Here is an 18,702-nt window from a genome sequence, read left to right as displayed (position 1 = left end):
TGCCTGTTCGTTGAAATTTTGCGAAGAGCGTACGAATGTTTTTTGCATCGGGTCCTTTTGGAACATTAAATCGTACTTGAAAACTTTGCCTTGTTGCCGTAGGACTCTCTTCTAACCTGTGGTACTCTAGCACCAGAAAAACACGTTGTTCAATGGAGTACATGGTTTTAATCTCTTCCTTCGGTACGCTAACCTCCTTTCACGTTGCAATAGTGGAACTGATCGCTCTGGGCTTTTGATCACTATTTATACTAGGCATTACCTATGGCGATTATAGCGCCATCTGTTAGCAGCTTTTGTAACTATTATTTCAAACTGCTGTATAAACTTCTTACAGCTTTCACAATAAACATACCGTTTACTGCATTCCTCTATCGATCTTTGTTTTCGAGATATTTAATTTTGAAATCAGGGAGTCCTTTTCAGGACACCCTGTACCAAATTCCTTTATTCAACAATACAATGCATTGCAATATATCAGAATATGACAGTAATGGAAGATTAATCATTGGATCTGATTTTGACATTACAGGTTGCAGGATGAAATTTTTCAATGCAATTTCCTTGCATGCACAAAGAATTTTCTGCCTTTCTAAAGAAAAACAAAGGTCATTGACATTTTGAAAGTTTTCTCTTTCTTCTGATAATTTAGATGCAAACTTTGCATAATGCAGCCTTTTCATAAATATTGGTGCTGAAAATTGGCAATGTATGACTGAATGCATTTTAATAGCATCTTCATAAGTACATTCTTGTTTCCAAAAATTTTCATTCTGAAGTGCAGTATGCGCTGATGTGCAACTCCTGGCAGATTAAAACTGTGTGCGGGAGTGAGACTCGAACTACTGAGTTCAAGTCTTAGTCCAGCACACAGTTTTAATCTGCCAAGAAGTTTTACTTTCTTGTTAGTTGAGAATCAAATATGAAAAAGCTATAGAAATAAAAGTCACTTAATACTTGATGTAATAATAAAAATCAGTAAACTGTCAATTGTTGTTGTTGTTGTTGTTGTTGTTGTGGTCTTCAGTCCAGAGACTTGTTTGATGCAGCTCTCCATGCTACTCTATCCTGTGCAAGGTTCTTCATCTCCCAGTACCTACTGCAACCTACATCCTTCCGAATCTTAGTGTATTCATCTCTTGGTCTCCCTCTACAATTTTTACCCTCCACACTGCCCTTCAATACTAAATTGGTGATCCCTTGATGCCTCAGAATATGCCCTACCAAGCGATCCCTTCTTCTAGTCAAGTTGTGCCACATATTTCTCTTCTCCCCAGTTCTATTCAATCCTCTTCATTACTTATCTGATCTACCCATATAATCTTTAGCATTCTTCTGTAGCGCCACATTTTGAAAGCTTCTATACTTTCTTGTCTAAACTATTTATCGTCCACGTTTCACTTCCATACATGGCTACACTCCATACAAATACTTTCAGAAACAACTTCCTGACACTTAAATCTATACTTGATGTTAACAAACTTCTCTTCTTCAGAGACAATTTCCTTGCCAATGGCAGTCTACGTTTTATATACTCTGTACTTCGACCATCATCAGTTATTTTGCTCCCCAAATAGCAAAACTCCTTTACTGCTTTAAGTGCCTCATTTCCTAATCTAATTCCCTCAGCATCACCCAACTTAATTAGACTACATTCCATTATCCTTGTTTCGCTTTTGTTGATGTTCATCTTATATCCTCCTTTCAAGACACTGTCCATTCCATTCAACTGTTCTTCCAAGTCCTTTGCTGTCTCTGACAGAATTACAATGTCATCGGCGAACCTCAAAGTTTTTATTTCTTCTCCATGAATTTTAATACCTACTCCGAATTTTTCTTTTGTTTCCTTCACTGCTTGCTCAATATACAGATTGAATAACATCAGGGAGAGGCTGCAACCCTGTCTCACTCCCTTCCCAACCACTGCTTCCCTTTAATACCCCTCGACTCTTATAACTGCTATCTGGTTTCTATACAAATTGTAAATAGCCTTTTGCTCCCTGTATTTTACCCCTGCCACCTTCAGAATTTGAAAGAGAGTATTCCAGTCAACATTGTCAAAAGCTTTCTCTAAGTCTACAAGTGCTAGAAAAGTAGGTTTGATTTCCTTAATCTAGCTTCTAAAATAAGTCGTATGGTCAGTATTGCCTCACGTGTTCCTATATTTCTACGGAATCCAAACTGATCTTCCCCGAGGTTGGCTTCTACCAGTTTTTCCATTCGTCTGTAAAGATTTTGTGTTAGTATTTTGCAGCCACAACTTATTAAACTGATAATACAGTAATTTTCACATCTGTCAACACCTGCTTTTTTTGGGATTGGAATTATTATATTCTTCTTGAAGTCTGAGGGAATTTCGCCTGTCTCATACATCTTGCTCACTAGATGGTAGAGTTTTGTTAGGCCTGGCTCTCCCAAGGCTGTCAGTAGTTCTAAGGGAATCTTGTCTACTCCCGGGGCCTTGTTTTGACCCAAGTCTTTCAGTGTTCTGTCAAACTCTTCATGCAGTATCATATCTCCCATTTCATCTTCATCTACATTCTCTTCCATTTCTATAATACTGTCCTCAAGAACATCGCCCTTGTATTAACTCTCTACATACTCCTTCCACCTTTCTGCTTTCCCTTCTTTGCTTATTACTGGGTTTCCATCTGAGCTCTTGATGTTCATGCAAGTGGTTCTCTTTTCTCCAAAGGTCTCTTTAATTTTCCTGTAGGCAGTATCTATCTTACCCCTAGTGATATGCGCCTCTACATCCTTACATTTGTCCTCTAGCCATCCCTGCTTAGCAATTTTCCATTTCCTGTCGATCTTATTTTTGAGACGTTTGTATTCCTGTTTGCCTGCTTCATTTACTGCATTGTTATATTTTCTCCTTTCATCAATTAAATTCAATATCTCTTCTGTTACCCAAGAATTTCTATTGGCCCTTGTCTTTTTACGTACGTGGCCCTTTGCTGCTTTCACTATTTCATCTCTCAAAGCTACCCATTCTTCTTCTACTGTATTTCTTTCCCCCATTCTTGTCAATCATTCCCTAATGCACTCCCTGACACTCTCTACAACCTCTGGTTCTTTCAGTTTATCCAGGTCCCATCTCCTCAAATTCCCACCTTTTTTTGCAGTTTCTTCTGTTTTAATCTACAGTTCATAACCAATAGATTGTGGTCAGAGTCCACATCTGCCCCTGGAAATGTCTTAAAATTTAAAACCTGGTTCCTGAATCTCTGTCTTACCATTATATAATCTACTGAAACCTTCTAGTATCTCCAGGCATCTTTCATGTATACAAGCTTCTTTTATGATTCTTGAACCAAGTGTTAGCTATGATTAAGTTATGCTCTGTGCAAAATTCTACCAGGTGGCTTCCTCTTTCATTCCTTAGTCCAATTCCATATTCATGTACTACATTTCCTTCTCTTCCTTTTCCTATTATAAAGTTCCAGGCACCCATGACTATTAAATTTTCGTTTCCCTTCACTATCTGAATAATTTCTTTCATCTCATCATACATTTCATCCATCTCTTCGTCATCTGCGGAGCTAGGTCAAATATAAACTTGTACTGCTGTGGTAGGCATGGGCTTCATATCTATCTTGGCGACAGTAATGCATTCACTATGCTGTTTGTAGTAGCTTACCCGCATTCCTATTTTCCTATTCATTATTAAACCTACTCCTCCATTACCCCTATTTGATTTTGTATTTATAACCCTGTATTCACCTGACCAGAAGTCTTGTTCCTCCTGCCACCAAACTTCACCAATTCTCAATATATCTAACTTTAACCTATCCATTTCCCTTTTTAAATTTTCTAACCTACCTGCCCGATTAAGGGATCTGACATTCCACTCTCCGATCCGTAGAACACTAGTTTTGTTTCTCCTGATAACAATGTCCTCCTGAGTAGTCCCCGTCCGGAGATCTGAATGAGGGACTATTTTACCTCTGGAATATTTTACCCAAGAGGATGCCATCATCATTTAAACATACAGTAAAGCTACATTCCCTCAGGAAAAATTATAGCTGTAGTTTCCCCTTGCTTTCAGCCATTCGCAGTACCAGCACAGCTAGGCCGTTTTGGTTAGTGTTACAAGGCCAGATCAGTCAATCATCCAGACTGTTGCCCCTGCAACTACTGAAAAGGCTGCTGCCCCTTTTCAGGAACCACATGTTTGTCTGGCCTCTCAACAGATACCCCTGCATTGTGGTTGCACCTACGGTACGGCTATCTGTATCGCTGAGGCGTGCAAGCCTCCCCACCAACAGCAAGGTCCATGGTTCATTCCAAATAAAATTAGAAATTCAATAAAAGTTCATGCAAATATGCATGTCTTTTCATTATATTACCTTCTAAATGTAATATGTATGAAATAATATGGTAGTGAGAGAGAGAGAGAGAGAGAGAGAGAGAGTGGGACTTGATCCACCGATTGCAGAGCTTGAATGCTACCCAAATGACTGCCACCAGCTCATGCTCAAAGTTATAATACACTGGTCACTGACCCATAAAACTTCTCCAGTGGTTTTCTCAAAATCGACTAAGTAGTGCAACCTACTACTTGCACATTCTGTTGTCCTGATGCATTACAAGTGATATCAAACAATCAATGCCATTGTCAAAAACAGATGATGCGCACACACACACACACACACACACACACACACACACACACACACACAGTCTCTGGCAACTGAAGCCACACTCTGGCTTCAGTATCCTCAGGATAGCAAACAATTCTGCATAATAAACTGAAAACTGCTCTGGGAGCCACCTATCCCGAGAACAATGTTAGAGAAGATGATGGAGCAGCCAGTAAAATCCCACTGCTGAGATCCATCCATGTAGACACAAATAAAATCCTGGTGTCTACTTAAAACTTAATTACCTTTAATTTTAATCTTATAATCTGAGGGTAGAATTCTTCCCATGTGCAGTCTATTTAAACATTGCCTTGGGCCTCTTTTGTAACTAGAGGGACCCCCTCCTCCACCATATCTTTGGACCTCAATACCCTCCACTTATAGCTCTCCTTCGCATGAATGCCAGACTGTCACATTGTCTGTAGATGGTTACAGAACAACTGTTCCAGAGGCAGCTGTGCAACAGAGGTGGATGCTGGTGATTTAGGAATGGACAGAGCCCTGTACGTTTGGCATACCATGAGAAGAAGATGTCAAATAGACAGTGGGGGCTGACCAGCAATAGCATGAAAGTTAGAAGCTGGAGTTGTGTTATAAGCCCCTGTTGACAGCTTAATAGCTACATGGTGGACTGTGGTACAAAAGCCTTGCCGATCCAAAAACTTGGCACCATATTTGAGCTGGGGCTGCACAAAAGCTTTACAGATTTGGAACAGACGTGACGTGTTGGCTCCCCGAGACCTACAGCTAAAGCATTTAGGTATATTCAAAGCCACAAGACATCTTATCTTCAGTTCTTTATGGTGTGGCAGCCACATTAGCCCCTCATCACAAGTAAGACCCAGATATTTCTTATTTTCCTTGATAACAGTACCCGCAATTTTAAAACATGAGTTAAAAGAAGATGAGCAGCAACTAAAATCAACACACACAGCTTTCTGCAAAGAGAATTTAAAACCTGTGGTGTTTTGCCAGCCATGTGATCATCAATGCAGTTGTTGAATAGTCATTACAAGGTTGGAGGATGCAAAGAAAGTGGAGAAGTCTCCCAAAAAGGAATGTTGTATGGGCTGCTGTACTGTGGATGTAACACTGTTGATCGCAATGGCAAATCTAGTCACACGTAAAACACTCCCTTGAGGAATGCCATTCTCCTGCTTAAAATGGTGGGAAAGGATGTTTCTGGCCCCATACTGAAAATACCTTTCTCACAGTAAGAACTGTTTTAATGTGGGGAGATATCAACAAAACCCCATTCATAGAGCTGAAACAAAATATTTTGCTACCAGATAGTATTGTAGACCTTTTCCAAATTGAAGAATACACTGACAAGGTGGTCCTTGTTTAGGAGAGTATTGAATCACTGCTTCAAGCACAGTCAATCTACTGAGTGGGGTGTGATATCTACTGAAGCTGCACTGGGAGCGACCTAGTTTCAAGAACCCACACTAGGTGCCAGTCAACCAACCCTTCCAGTGCCTTTTTGACATGGCTTATGATGTAGTGATAGCTACCAGAGTTAGTCCGATCCTTCCCCGGTTTTAAAATCGGGCTGAAAACAGATTCTTTCCACCAGCTGGGAAAGTCTCCCATCGTCCAAATTATGTTAAAGAGCTGAAGGAGAAACTCCTCCCACTGTGGGTTAAACTGTTTCAAAGTGCTGTCCTTTGTCTGGTCATGAACAGGTGCACTGAAACTAGCTATTGACAGTGCAGAATCCAACTCTCAAAAAAAGGAAGACTGACAGTATTCCTCCATGATGGTAGAGGAGAAATCAAACCCAACCCTCTCGTGTGTCTCCCAAAAATGGTGGAAAGCTCGCTTCTGGCTAGAGTTCAGCATATCATCTTATAAGATTCAGCCATTCTCTGAGCAACGTGTCTCGGTGATGTTAGCAGGTTACCTGCGCTCATACAGCTGCTGTTGGTGGTCATCAGTTCCACCTGGAAATCCTCCTTATGGCTTCCCATATTTTGCTTGCAGGTATGGATGTATTGATGGAGTTTAGGAACTCTTGCCAAGACCTCTGCTTTCCACCCTGAATTATTCTCTTCACCCTCACCATCACTGTGCAAAATGTTGCAAGACTCACATCTGTAGGGCACTTTATGAATCTTCGCATAGCTGCCCTACTATCCCTATTTGCAAAACAACGTGCATCATCCCACCAAAGGCCAAGGCTGCCTCCTAGGACTCCCTGATTACCTCGGCACGGGCGCACCGGCAGCTTGGTGAATCACAGCGATGTTGTGATCCACTCAGCTCTGCACACTTTCACATTGCTCAGCTAACCGCCTGTAAAGTATCAAGTTAGTCTTGCTGAACTACCATCTCAGCAACTTCTTTTCACAATCTACTCCATCAGACACATGGGTACAGATTGCATAGGGCTCACTGTTGTGAAGGTCATCATCCACTCCCCATTGTGGAGAGCCTGTAAGGGCCAGTCAGCAGCAGGAAAGGTCTATCTATGACTGTAGATGCTCCTGTAGTGGAGCTGAAATGTGTATTTTCACTTTGTGTGAGGTTCTCAAGTATCTGACATCTGAGACATGTAGCATTGCATCCCCATAGTGCACTGTGTGCATTAGAGTCTCCTAAAAGGAGAAAGGGACGGGGCAATTCTGATAAGTTGAGTGGGAATCTTCCTTTTAGTGGGCTCATAGGATGGTAGGTACACAGAACACACATTAATATTAACATAGCCCATTATCTCAACACTTGTGTGGTTTGGTTAAGTTCACAGGTAAGGAGAGGAAAATGTCCTTGATGAACACTGTTATCCCACCTTTCGCCCCGTCGCCAGTAAGGTCATCTTTCCCGTGTAGGCGACAGCTTCAGCTTCAAAGCATGTCTGCAACTCTGTTTCAAATGAGTCTCTTGGAGACATAGGCAGATGGGTTTGCCCTGTATGAGGAGTCTCAATTCCTCTAGATGTGTCATGTTCATAGTGCAACTGGAGTATGGGAGCCATTTCAGTGGTGAGGTTTTGATTTACCCTTACCAGGATAGTGAGGCACTGGTAGAGCAAGGGGGAGGGGGGGGGGGGGGGGGGTGGAGGGACTGCCAGGGTCTGATGATGACACTTCAATCCGTGATTATGTCCTCCTCGTATATCAGCAGTGCCATAATGACATCTGCTGACACCTGGGAGAGTTCTATACCCAAACGTCATGACTATTGAAACTTCCTGGCAGATTAAAACTGTGTGCCAGACTAAGACTTGAACTTGGGACTTTTGCCTCCTCTGTGCAAGTGCTCTACCGACAGAGCTACCCAAGCACAACTCACGACCCATCCTCACAGCTTTAATTCTGCCAATACCTCATCTCCTATGTTCTGAACTTCACAGATTTTCACTCTGCAGGGGAGTGTGTGCTGATATGAAACTTCATGGTAGATTAAAACTGTGTGCTGGACCAAAACCTGAACTCAGGACCTGGTCTCAGTCCAGCACACAGTTTTAATCAGCAAAGAAGTTTCATATCAGTGCACACTCTGCTGCAGAGTGAAAATTTCATTCTGTCATGACTCTTTTCCTGTCCTTTTTCCCTTTGCGGCTATTGGGGAAAGGGGAAGATGAGAGGGACTCTGCTGTTGTGGTGCCTTCTCCATGCTCACTGTGAAGGTTTTGCCTTTCTCTTATTTCATAACTGTCTGGATCACTATATCTTCACACTCTTTGCCTGTCTGTTGAAGGACTATTCGAAGCATCTGCCTTGATTACCCACACTCAGAAACTCATAGTTGCAACAGTTTACTGACCACCACCTTCTGGTGAGGAGATATTCACAGAAACACTCTCTGAATTAATCTTATGGACTACCAAATATAATCAGTATAAAACATTTATCACAGGAGACATTAATATAGATGTAAGAGTAAAGAGAAAAACTGTGGTATACATCCTAAATATCTTAAGATCCATGAATTACTACTGCTTAAATGAAAGACCGACCAGACTGGAGGCATGCCTTAACAATATAATTAGCAATGTGTGTAGGAATCAAGTAGAATGGGATACCATCAAATCTGGACTATCTGACCATGATGGCATATGGCTCAAAATTGGAAATCTGACACTTGATGATACCAGGATGCTAACTACATATAGAGCTCTCAAGGAAGAGAACATTGAAGTAATGAGAAATGAACTGAGTAGAATAGAATGGGCTAGAATACTAACCATTGACAAAGATACAAATGAAAGCTTTTCTGCATTCATATCCAATATAAAAAATACATTAGACAGTAAATGCCCTCTTATTACTAAGAGATGTAACCATAGCAATATGCATAAACCACAACAGACAAAAAAGTGGTACACCCTGCACTTCAATAAAATTATAATCCTTCTACTCATGCTGAAGGACAAAATTGAAGGCAATCAAGAAAACAAGAATAGATATATCAAATTAAGAAAAATACACTAATCTGAAAAAAAGAAAGCAAATGAGGAGTATATTTTAAATTCTAAAAGCAAATGTAAAGCTGCCACGAACATAGTTAAAAGTGAGATAAACATGGGGAAAGAAGATATCAGTAACCCAGTTAATTGCAACACTCTCAACAGACACTTCATAAATTCAGTAAATGCCCAGGTACCAAAAAGTGATGATTTAACTGATGCAGAAGCTTTTCTTCTGCAATCACAGAATAAAACAGATAAAAGATTTAACTGGAGTAGAATAACTGCTACAGATATAAATAACTTTGTAAACAAGTTGAACAACTCTAGAACAGAAGACTACTAAGGCTTCAGTAACTTTGTAATAAAGGCTATAATTAAGAAAATTAGAACTCCTCTACTCTACCTTGCAAATAAAATCCTTGATGATGGCATTATCCCTGATTGCCTTAAAATTTCAGTTACACTCCCCATATACAAAAAGGGTGACAGAGAAATGCCAGATAACTATAGACCAATATCAATTGCCCCTATACTCACCAAAATCATAGAGAGCTGCTCACGCACACAGATTTACATGTATTTTGAGAGCAATAAATTATTTAATGACAGCCAGTTTGGATTTAGAACTACTCAGTCAACCATAAAAGCTATTGAAAACCTGATACCTGAAATCCACAACGCATTTGAAAGGAAACAGACCACCTCTGAAACACTCATAGACTTAAGCAAAGCATTTGATTCAACATCACATGAGATAATTGTTTAAAAAAATTAGAATATTATGGTATTGCGGACAAATCACTTAATTTGATTAAGTCATATCTAAATAACAGGCAACAGTCAGTGTATGTGAACAATGAAAGGTCAGATTTAATAAAAATTAAGAGAGGAATTCCACAGGGCTCTATTCTTGGACCCTTCCTCTTTATTATCTGTGTTAATGACTTCTCAAACTATTTAGCCAGCAAAAATGTTTTATGTGTTGATGATATGACCACAATCTCCACAGATGAGAGTATGCAAGAGGTGGTAAACAAAAATAATGAACTTTCTGAAAAATGTAGTGAGTGGTGTATTGCTAACTAGTTATGTATAAAAAAACACAAAAACAAAAGAAATTTATTTTAATCTGAAGGTACGGAAAGCCAATAATCACAGTGTCAAACTATTGGGATTAAAAATAAACCAAAGGCTCTCATGGGATGACCATATAAGCTATCTGACAGGCAAACTTGCATGCGTAATATTCCTACTGTATAAACTAAGAAATTCTGTCAGTAAAAGTTTATTGATGCTTTGCTACTATGCATTCTTTCAGTCGCAGCTACAATATGGGCTTCTGTTATGGGGTAATTCACCAGGAACAAACTGTGTATTCAAATGGCAAAACAAGCAATTAAATGTTTACAAGGATTGGGTCCAAGAGAAAGCTGTAAGGAGCACTTCAGTATATTAAACATACTGACACTCCCAAGTCTCTATATGTGTAACTGCTTGATATACGTATAAGAAAATATAGAGCAATTTACACACAGAAAGAATTTACATTTGCACAGCACTTGAAACAACTGTATGCTTGATATATCGTATTGTAAGCTGTCACTGACACACAACAGTCACAAACACCTAAGTCTAGAGTTAAATAATAAACTGCCACAATCCATCAAAACCCTCATCCACTTTAAATTTAAGGAGGTATTAGACACATGGCTCAAAAATCAAGCATAGTACTCCATTGAGGAATATCTTGGAAGTAATTTGAAGGGAATGTATAAGCAATGAAATAATGTAACTATCATTAATTAAATGTGTAAACCCATATAATTAATTCTTGAATGTAAACTGTATAATGACTATTGCTGAAATTGTCTGATTAGTAAGAAGTTTATGTATTTATATGTATTTATGTATATGTAAAACGATGATTTGAGTAAAATGTACAAATACTAAAAAAATGTATGTGTATGTATGCATAATGTATAATGTAAAAATTAGTACCAACTATACTTATATGAAATATGTAAAATGTATTTGGATGAAGCCAATGCGTGGTAAACATGCTGAACAGCTAATAAACAAACATATGAAACATATGGCATGTACAGTTGCAAGAACAGGTGCTGGTGGCAGATAATGGTTCACTGGACATTTTCTGCATCTAAGTGTCAGCCTTGGGGATAGATGTCTTCACCAAGGAAGCAAAAGAAATGGCAAAGACAGGGGGTTTCATCACCTTAAATTCTTTTTTTGGCTTCTTCTGCACAGGGGATCTGCTGTGTTACTTTTATTTCCTGAATTTTGCTTCCCTGTGAAAAAATTGGACAAACTTGGCTCCGGACTAGATGTCTCCCAGGGCAATTCATGCATATTGCTGGAGATGAATCGTCAGTGCCAGATTCTTGGGATGGCTTTCCAGATTACCAACAAGTGGGCTTCACCACTGCAACCCAGCACTGTGTGTGTGGCCACACAGGTGGAATTTGAGGCAACTCACAGTATTCAATATAAAGGACTCTATGACTGAGGAACCCTGCCATGACTTGTTCAGGTAGTGATGGAGAAGTGGAGATCATAATGAAATATTCAGCCTTCTCGATCTCTACATTATTCCTTCGCATCCTTTGTTTCACATCGACTATCCCCTGTGATAACCATTCTCATTTCAGTTCTGCGATGTCTGTCCATGTTATGTCATGTCGTGTGACCACACCCTTGCTCGAGTTAAGTGATTTGCACATCTCAACATCTAGGTTAAAAGCCAACCAATTTTTGAACTTCCTAAGAAGTTCCATTGGCTTTGACTGACTTAGACCAGTTAGTTTAGCCAACAAGGAATCATTCTGCAGTCGTGAAACAGAGTTTTAGGTACTAGCAAGTCCTTCTAATGCATTATGAATATAGAAAGAAACACTTTTTCAAACATACTTTCCTTTTTCTTGATGACTAGAAAAACATTCTGATTCATTACTCCTTGAGACCTGTTACCAAAGACTGATTGTCAGGAGGACTAGCCTCCCTCATTCGTTTAGGTGAGTGCATGTGAGCAGTGCATTGGGAGCAGCGTTATTGATTTGATTTGCCACGGTGGTTCCATGAGTACCTAGGACACATACATCGAGCCAGACAGAGCATGAATAATCCTTTAAAACTCTGGTGTGGCAGGTGCCCCAGAAGTTGTCTACTAACAACTGTTTCACCTCAATAGCCGTACCTCTAATCAGCACACCTTGAGAATAAGTTTTTTTTTAGTACAAGTTTGCACCATCCTCACAATCTAGACAGTTATGCCGAGATCCCCATTCCGTGTGGCATACAATGTTCCACCATTGCACACTGCGCAGCACGATGTTCGCTGAAGCGTGTCTGGAGGGTACAGTTACAGAAAATTAGTGACACTTATCGGTCTACAGCTCTGGAAATCTGTGGTTGCCAAGTCCACACCCAACAAACAACAAATGCTGAGCTCGCTGAGGTGCTTGCCTTTTAGCAGGACCCAGGGGGACGTGTGGCTTATCGAATGCTGTGGATGCACGAGCAGTACCCCCAAAAGACCCACATTCAAGACGTGTCCCATATATCCTCCTCCTACTTCCTACCTTCAGTGCTTTCACAGACTTCTGCTACCTCATCAAAGGTGGGTACTCCTGTGACAGTCAAATGGTCTGCCAACTTAGTTGCAACTACTATGTAGCATTCTACAGAGGCACGATCACCAACAATCTGCCTGTCTACGTGAATGGCCACCACCGTATTGCAGCCGAACGACAGCTGGACCTCCTAGTTTCTGACCATACTTCTCAACGTGATGTTACTTCATGGCCTAGAAAATTTGGATTCTTCCTACCAACATCACCATTTCTGAACTAAGTACATAGGAATTCTGTGCAACATATCCTTCATTCCCACAACCCACTACAGCAATCTCTGCTAGTTCCTGCCCTTCCTTTTCTCGATTCACTTTGCTGCTACCACCCAGATGTGCCCCCAGCACACTTGCACAGTTCTTCCCTGTTCTCTGCATCTCTCATCTCCCCTTGTGCCCCCTCCCCCTCTCCTCCCACTTCAGCGTCCCAATGCTGCACGTAGCAGCCCACCGTCTTGTCTCCACTACGTTCCTGCGTACTCTGACAGCCATCTTGTGCCCCTGCTGCCCGGCTATCCCTCCTCCCCTGTCCCTCACCACCATGCCACACATGGACCCCGACAACCCACCCCAGCAGAGACTGCCGCTCACCACAAGTCACTATTGTATCTCAGGACTCGAGAGACATTATTGGCCATGTATGTGTGTGAGTTCTGTATGTATGAGTATGTGTGTGTATTTTGTCTACCTATGACAAAGGACTTAGTCCTATAGCTGATAATATTGAGTAGTCTTCTTTTAATGTGTCCATTTCCCACTCCACGCCTCCTCTGCGCAGTGAGAAGAAATCTGTCCTGCCTGATAGTGTTGTATTATAACCCAGATATTTATTTGTTTAATAAACGAGTCTCCTATTTTTAAAACTATAAGAGAGGTGTGTGTGGTTATTTAAAAGTCCTGCAAGGCAACAACATAATTTTAAGTGGGCCTGATCTAAATGAGAGTTAGTTTTTAGAATCCTTATAGTTCACCTTATCACTAATGCTGCAATATTATGAAAAGGAAAGTTGCTACTCCCAATACAGTGGAGATGCTGAGTCTGCACTGGTAGGAAGCTCAGTGGGTGGAAGTGAGGAATAATAGGCTGTGTTCTGTGAAAACTTCAGTGTCACCGTGGCTTACCTCCTTCTGACTGTGACGAGCTGAAGAAGTATCACTTACAACGCTTAGAGTGGGACATTGCCCACTTTCTCTTATGATGCAAGGAGACCCCAGTGTGTCACAGATGTGGTGCACAGATGTTGGTACAACATATTTTAATTGAATGTGTTTTATGTGATGACCTGAGGGCAGATCTGGGACCCACCAGCTCTGCCCTCTATCATAACTGATAATTAGACGAGTGTGGTTCATGTCTTAAGATTCTGTGTGGTGGCACACTTTTCCCAAAATACTGGGTGCCAGATTTTAACGTGTCACAGAGTAGCTCGGTCACCCACTATTTCTGAGTAGTCACCCACTCACAGACATCAGTCATCTCTTTAAATATGTTCATGCTGAAAATTTAGCCTTGATTTTATCCAGTTATTCAGCTGTTTTGTCTGGTTTTTATGGTTGGTCTTTTATAAACCTAAAAATGTCAGGGTTGTGTTTTCAATACTTGTGTATGGATTCAACCTGGTTTCAATATTTATTTTAATTTTTTGATAGATTTTTCACTAACTTCATCTTTATTTATATCAAGTGAGGGCTCTGGCGAACTCACCATTTAGTGCTCTAACCCACTAAATGTTGTCATAGTGTAGATCTTTTGCAGCAATGTGATTCGAGAGGCGAGGGGTTTGGAGCAGGGGTGGAATGTGGAAGGATGAGGATATTATGTAGGTTGGCTGGGCAGAGGAATAATCTTGCAGAGGGTTGTGGAGGATAGTGTAGACTATTAGTCATTTCTGAACATAACAAAAGTTAGTTGAAACCCTAGTGGAGAATGTGATTTGCTTCATTCCTGAGCGGTACCAGATCATGAGGGGGGGGTCATTCTGTTGTGGCCAGTCAGTTGCTACATGGGAAATCGTAGGTGACTGGGAGGACAGAGGACACAAGATCTGTTCGTAGACAAGGTGAGGAGGGTAATTTCAGTCTGCAAAGGTCTCAGGCCATTGGCATATTTGGAGAGGTACTTAGCGACTGCAGGTGGCTAGACTTTATGGAAGGGACTTCTTGATGTGAAACGGGTGTCAGTTGGATGTATTGTTGATGGTTGCTAGGTTTGACGTCAGATGGAGGTACTGATATGTACATCTCTGAGATTAGATGAAGGTCAACATTGGGGAAGGTTGCTTGCTGGGCTGAGGAAGACCAGGTTAAGTGAATGTGTGGAAAGGTTTTAAGGTTCTGGAGGAACGTGGTAAGGGAGTCCTCAGTCGAGATCATAAATACGGACCAGGTAAGGGGTCTGGGAGTGAGTGATTCCTCTGGAAGGCCAACAAACAGGTAGGCACAGGATGATGCCTTACTGGCGCCCATGACTGTATTGCAGATTTATTTTTTAGGTGACGTGTTCTCAAAGAAGAATTATTTATAGACGAGGATATATTTGGTCACGGTGACTAAAAAGTTTCCAGGTTTGGTGTCAATCAGATGGTGGGAAAACTTGTGTTCAGTGGTGGCAAGGCTGAGGGCATTGGAGGTGTTAGTGTGGCATCTATAGATATGAGCTGAGTGATGGATGGTATAGCAACAGGAGCTGTGGGAACACTGCCAGAAATGTATCCTTTTTCTCATAACCACATGGCCTCACTCTTTACTTGTCCCTGTCCTCCACCTGCCTCTATCCGCTTCCCTGCTACCACTCCGGCCTCATACTCATGCTTCCTAACTGTCTACCACAACTGCATAGTCCTCTTCTCTTTTACCCTAACAGCACAACCTCCTGATGCTCCACCGTGCAGCCCACATTCTGACCCCAACATGTACCTGCACACTCCCACTGGCATCTTCACCCACCCCTACACTCCTCTCCTTCCCCCACTCCTCCTCCACCTCAACCCGCGACCCATTCCCGCTCCTGACCGCAGTTGCAGTCACAGTCAGGCCTTAATGCCAGTGGGATTGCTAGAGAGAGAGAGAGAGAGAGAGAGAGAGAGAGAGAGAGAGTTGTCTACATATGAGAAAGGATTTAGCCCAACAGCTGATAATGTCAAGCAGTCTTCTTTCAATGTAACAGCCTGCCACTCAGTACCTCCTGTATGTGGTGAGTAGCAACCTCCCCTATTTCATATTGTTGTTAGACTAATATATTAAATATTGTAACTTTATATATCCTTATGTATTACCAGTCCTGAGAAAGCCTTAATGTAGTTTCTTCCCAGAGAAAGAATTTTTAAATTTTTCAGTGTGCTCACACCTGCAATCTTCTCTATCATGTTTGTAGACAGTGAAAGTTTCCTGGAACAAATTGGAGCACTAGTTTTTTTTTTCATTTTATTTACACATCAAGTTCCATAAGACCAAGGTCATGGAACGTGTCAGTACATGAAATTACAACACTTAAGTAATAACTGATAAAAGTAAAATACAGGGTGGAGCAGAGAAATGGGAAATTTCGAAATAATGTCATTTCCATGAATCAATTCATAAAACTAGTAATTTATTAACGAAAGTGAATGTATTCAGTATGCCATTATTCAGTATGTCTTTACAATCAAAATGTCCAAAAGTGTCTACTTTTTAAAGATGACATCGGAAAGATGTGCTCCCATTCGGCGTTTACACTCTTAACAGCCTGTTATGAAAACTCTGGAATGAGTGGTGTAGCAAATCTTGGGGAATGGCAGTGATTTCGTTTTCAGTGTTCTCCTTCAGTTCATGGATTGTTGCAGGACATGTACGGTACACATTGCCTTTAAGATATCCCCACAGGAAGAAGTTGCACACACTAAGATCAGGGGATCTCGCAGGCCATGCAATATCACCGTTATGTGAAATAATGCATCTTCCAAACAACTGACGAACTGCTGCCATCGATTGTCGAGCAGTGTGTGATATGGCTCCATCCTGCTGAAACCACATGTTTTCGACCTTAAGATTAAGCTTGTACAGTCTCGGTGTAAAGAATGTTTGAAGCATTTCAACATATCGAGCGGATGTTACTGTCACTGCACTACCATCCTCACGTTCAAAAAAATAAGGGCCGATAACACCATGATATGATACAGCACACCATATTGTGACCTTGGCGCTATGTAGTGGTCGCTGGTGAAACTCACAAGGATTGTCCTGTACTCAATAACGAAAATTCTGTTTGTTCGCGAATCCGCTCAGGTGGAAATGGGCTTCGTCTGATATCCATAAGCTACCAAGGAAATTCACGTCCTCGTTGATTTTAGCCAATATCTGGCTACTAAACTCCATACGTGACGCTGGGTCTCGTTCATGTAAGTGTTGCACAATCTGCAACTTATAGGGATGGAAGTCTAATTCGTGCAGTATTCTTTGTAAACTTCGTCACTTAATCCCTAGCGAAGATGCATGCTGTCAAACAGAGCGGCGAGGACTTCTCTCAATTGCAGCTCTAGCAGCTGCAATGTTCTCTGGGGTACGTACCATTGGAGTGCCACCTGGAGGTTTCTTTTTCAAGGCATAACCTGTTTCTTCAAAATTACGCACCCACGTTGTAATCGCATGCGCAGATGGGACACGTCCATGACGTCCAAGCTGGTAATGCTGTTGAAATGTTCTCTGCGCGGCAGTCACACTATCACCATTTTTGTAAAACACTCTCACAGCTACTGCACATTCCGAACCAGTCCAATTCTCCATGATTACTAAATGTCAATGCGTTCACATCAATTGTGCAAAGTTTTGAACATCTGCCGGTGCTACAATGCTGCTAACTGTAACGTTCAAAATTTCCCATTCCCCTGCGCCACTCTGTATTTATGAACCCAAAAAAAGTAAAGCCATAAATAAATGCAATCAACAGCTCAATAAGAATCAGCTTAATTTTTCAAGGAACTCCTCAACAGAAGAGAAGGGGTGACCCATGAGGAAACTCTTCAGTTTCAATTTTAAAGCACATGGATTACTACTAAGACTTTTGAATTCGAGTGTAGCTTATTGAAAATGGATGCAGCAGTATACTACACAGTTTCATGCACAAGAGTTAAGGAAGTGTAATCCAAATGCAGGTTTGATTTCTGCTGAGTATTAACTGAGTGAAAGCTGCTTATTCTTGGGAATAAGATACTATTGTTAACAAGAAATTACAGTAAGAAATACATATATTGAGAGGCCAATGTCAAAATATCCAGACTCGTGAACAGAGGTTCATGAACTTACACCACTTATTGCCCAAACCGCCCGTTTCTGAGCCAAAAATATCCTTTTAGAATGGGAAGAGTTACCCTCAAAATATAATACCATACGACATAAGCAAATGAAAATAAGCAAAGCAGACTAATTTTTGTGTTGAACGATCACTCACTTTAGATATCATTCAAATAGTAAAAATGGCAGCATTAAGTCTTTGAACAATATCCTGAATGTGGGCTTTCCATGAAAGCTTACCATGGATCCGAACACCTAGAAATTTGAACTGTTCAGTTTCACTAATTATATGCCCATTCTGTGAAATTAAAATGTCAGGTTTTGTAGAATTGTGTGTTAGAAACTGTAACAACTGAGTCCTTCTGTGATTTAGGATTAGTTTATTTTCTACAAGCCATGAACTTATGTCATGAACTGCACTATTTGAAATCAAGCCAATGCGTACAGCCATCCTTTACTACCAAGTTAGTGTCTTCAACAAACCATCCTCCAACACTGACACAGAATCACATAATTTATAAATAAAAGTTCAAATAGCTCTTATATATAAGTAGCTCCTTGTGTTTCTTTGTAGATCTCAGTACTTTTCAGTATTTTTTTCTCCTGGAGATCTTTTTACAAATCTTGACAAAACTTTTCAGATTTGGATGACAAGACTGTCCTACTATTAACCTAGTGCAAGAATAGATCCAAGTATTGAAACACAGCTTATAATGAGTTTTTCTAAGAGTATTTCG

General features: G+C 40.8%; 1 protein-coding gene across 1 annotated transcript in view; it reads right to left on the bottom strand.

The window, feature by feature from the left end:
* Positions 1-18,702, bottom strand: part of LOC124589663 (dynein axonemal light chain 1-like) — a 155,854-nt gene that overhangs the window by 65,148 nt on the left and 72,004 nt on the right. Inside the window, exon 3 of the mRNA XM_047131576.1 lies at positions 15,973-16,084. Within this exon, the coding sequence (XP_046987532.1) occupies positions 15,973-16,084 (112 nt within the window). The remainder of the gene's footprint in view (positions 1-15,972; positions 16,085-18,702) is intronic.

This window comes from Schistocerca americana, unplaced genomic scaffold, assembly GCF_021461395.2.
Source record: "Schistocerca americana isolate TAMUIC-IGC-003095 unplaced genomic scaffold, iqSchAmer2.1 HiC_scaffold_72, whole genome shotgun sequence".
Lineage (NCBI taxonomy): Eukaryota > Metazoa > Arthropoda > Insecta > Orthoptera > Acrididae > Schistocerca > Schistocerca americana.
The sequence above is the reverse complement of the archived record's forward strand: the minus strand, read 5'-3'. Positions and strand labels throughout refer to the sequence as shown.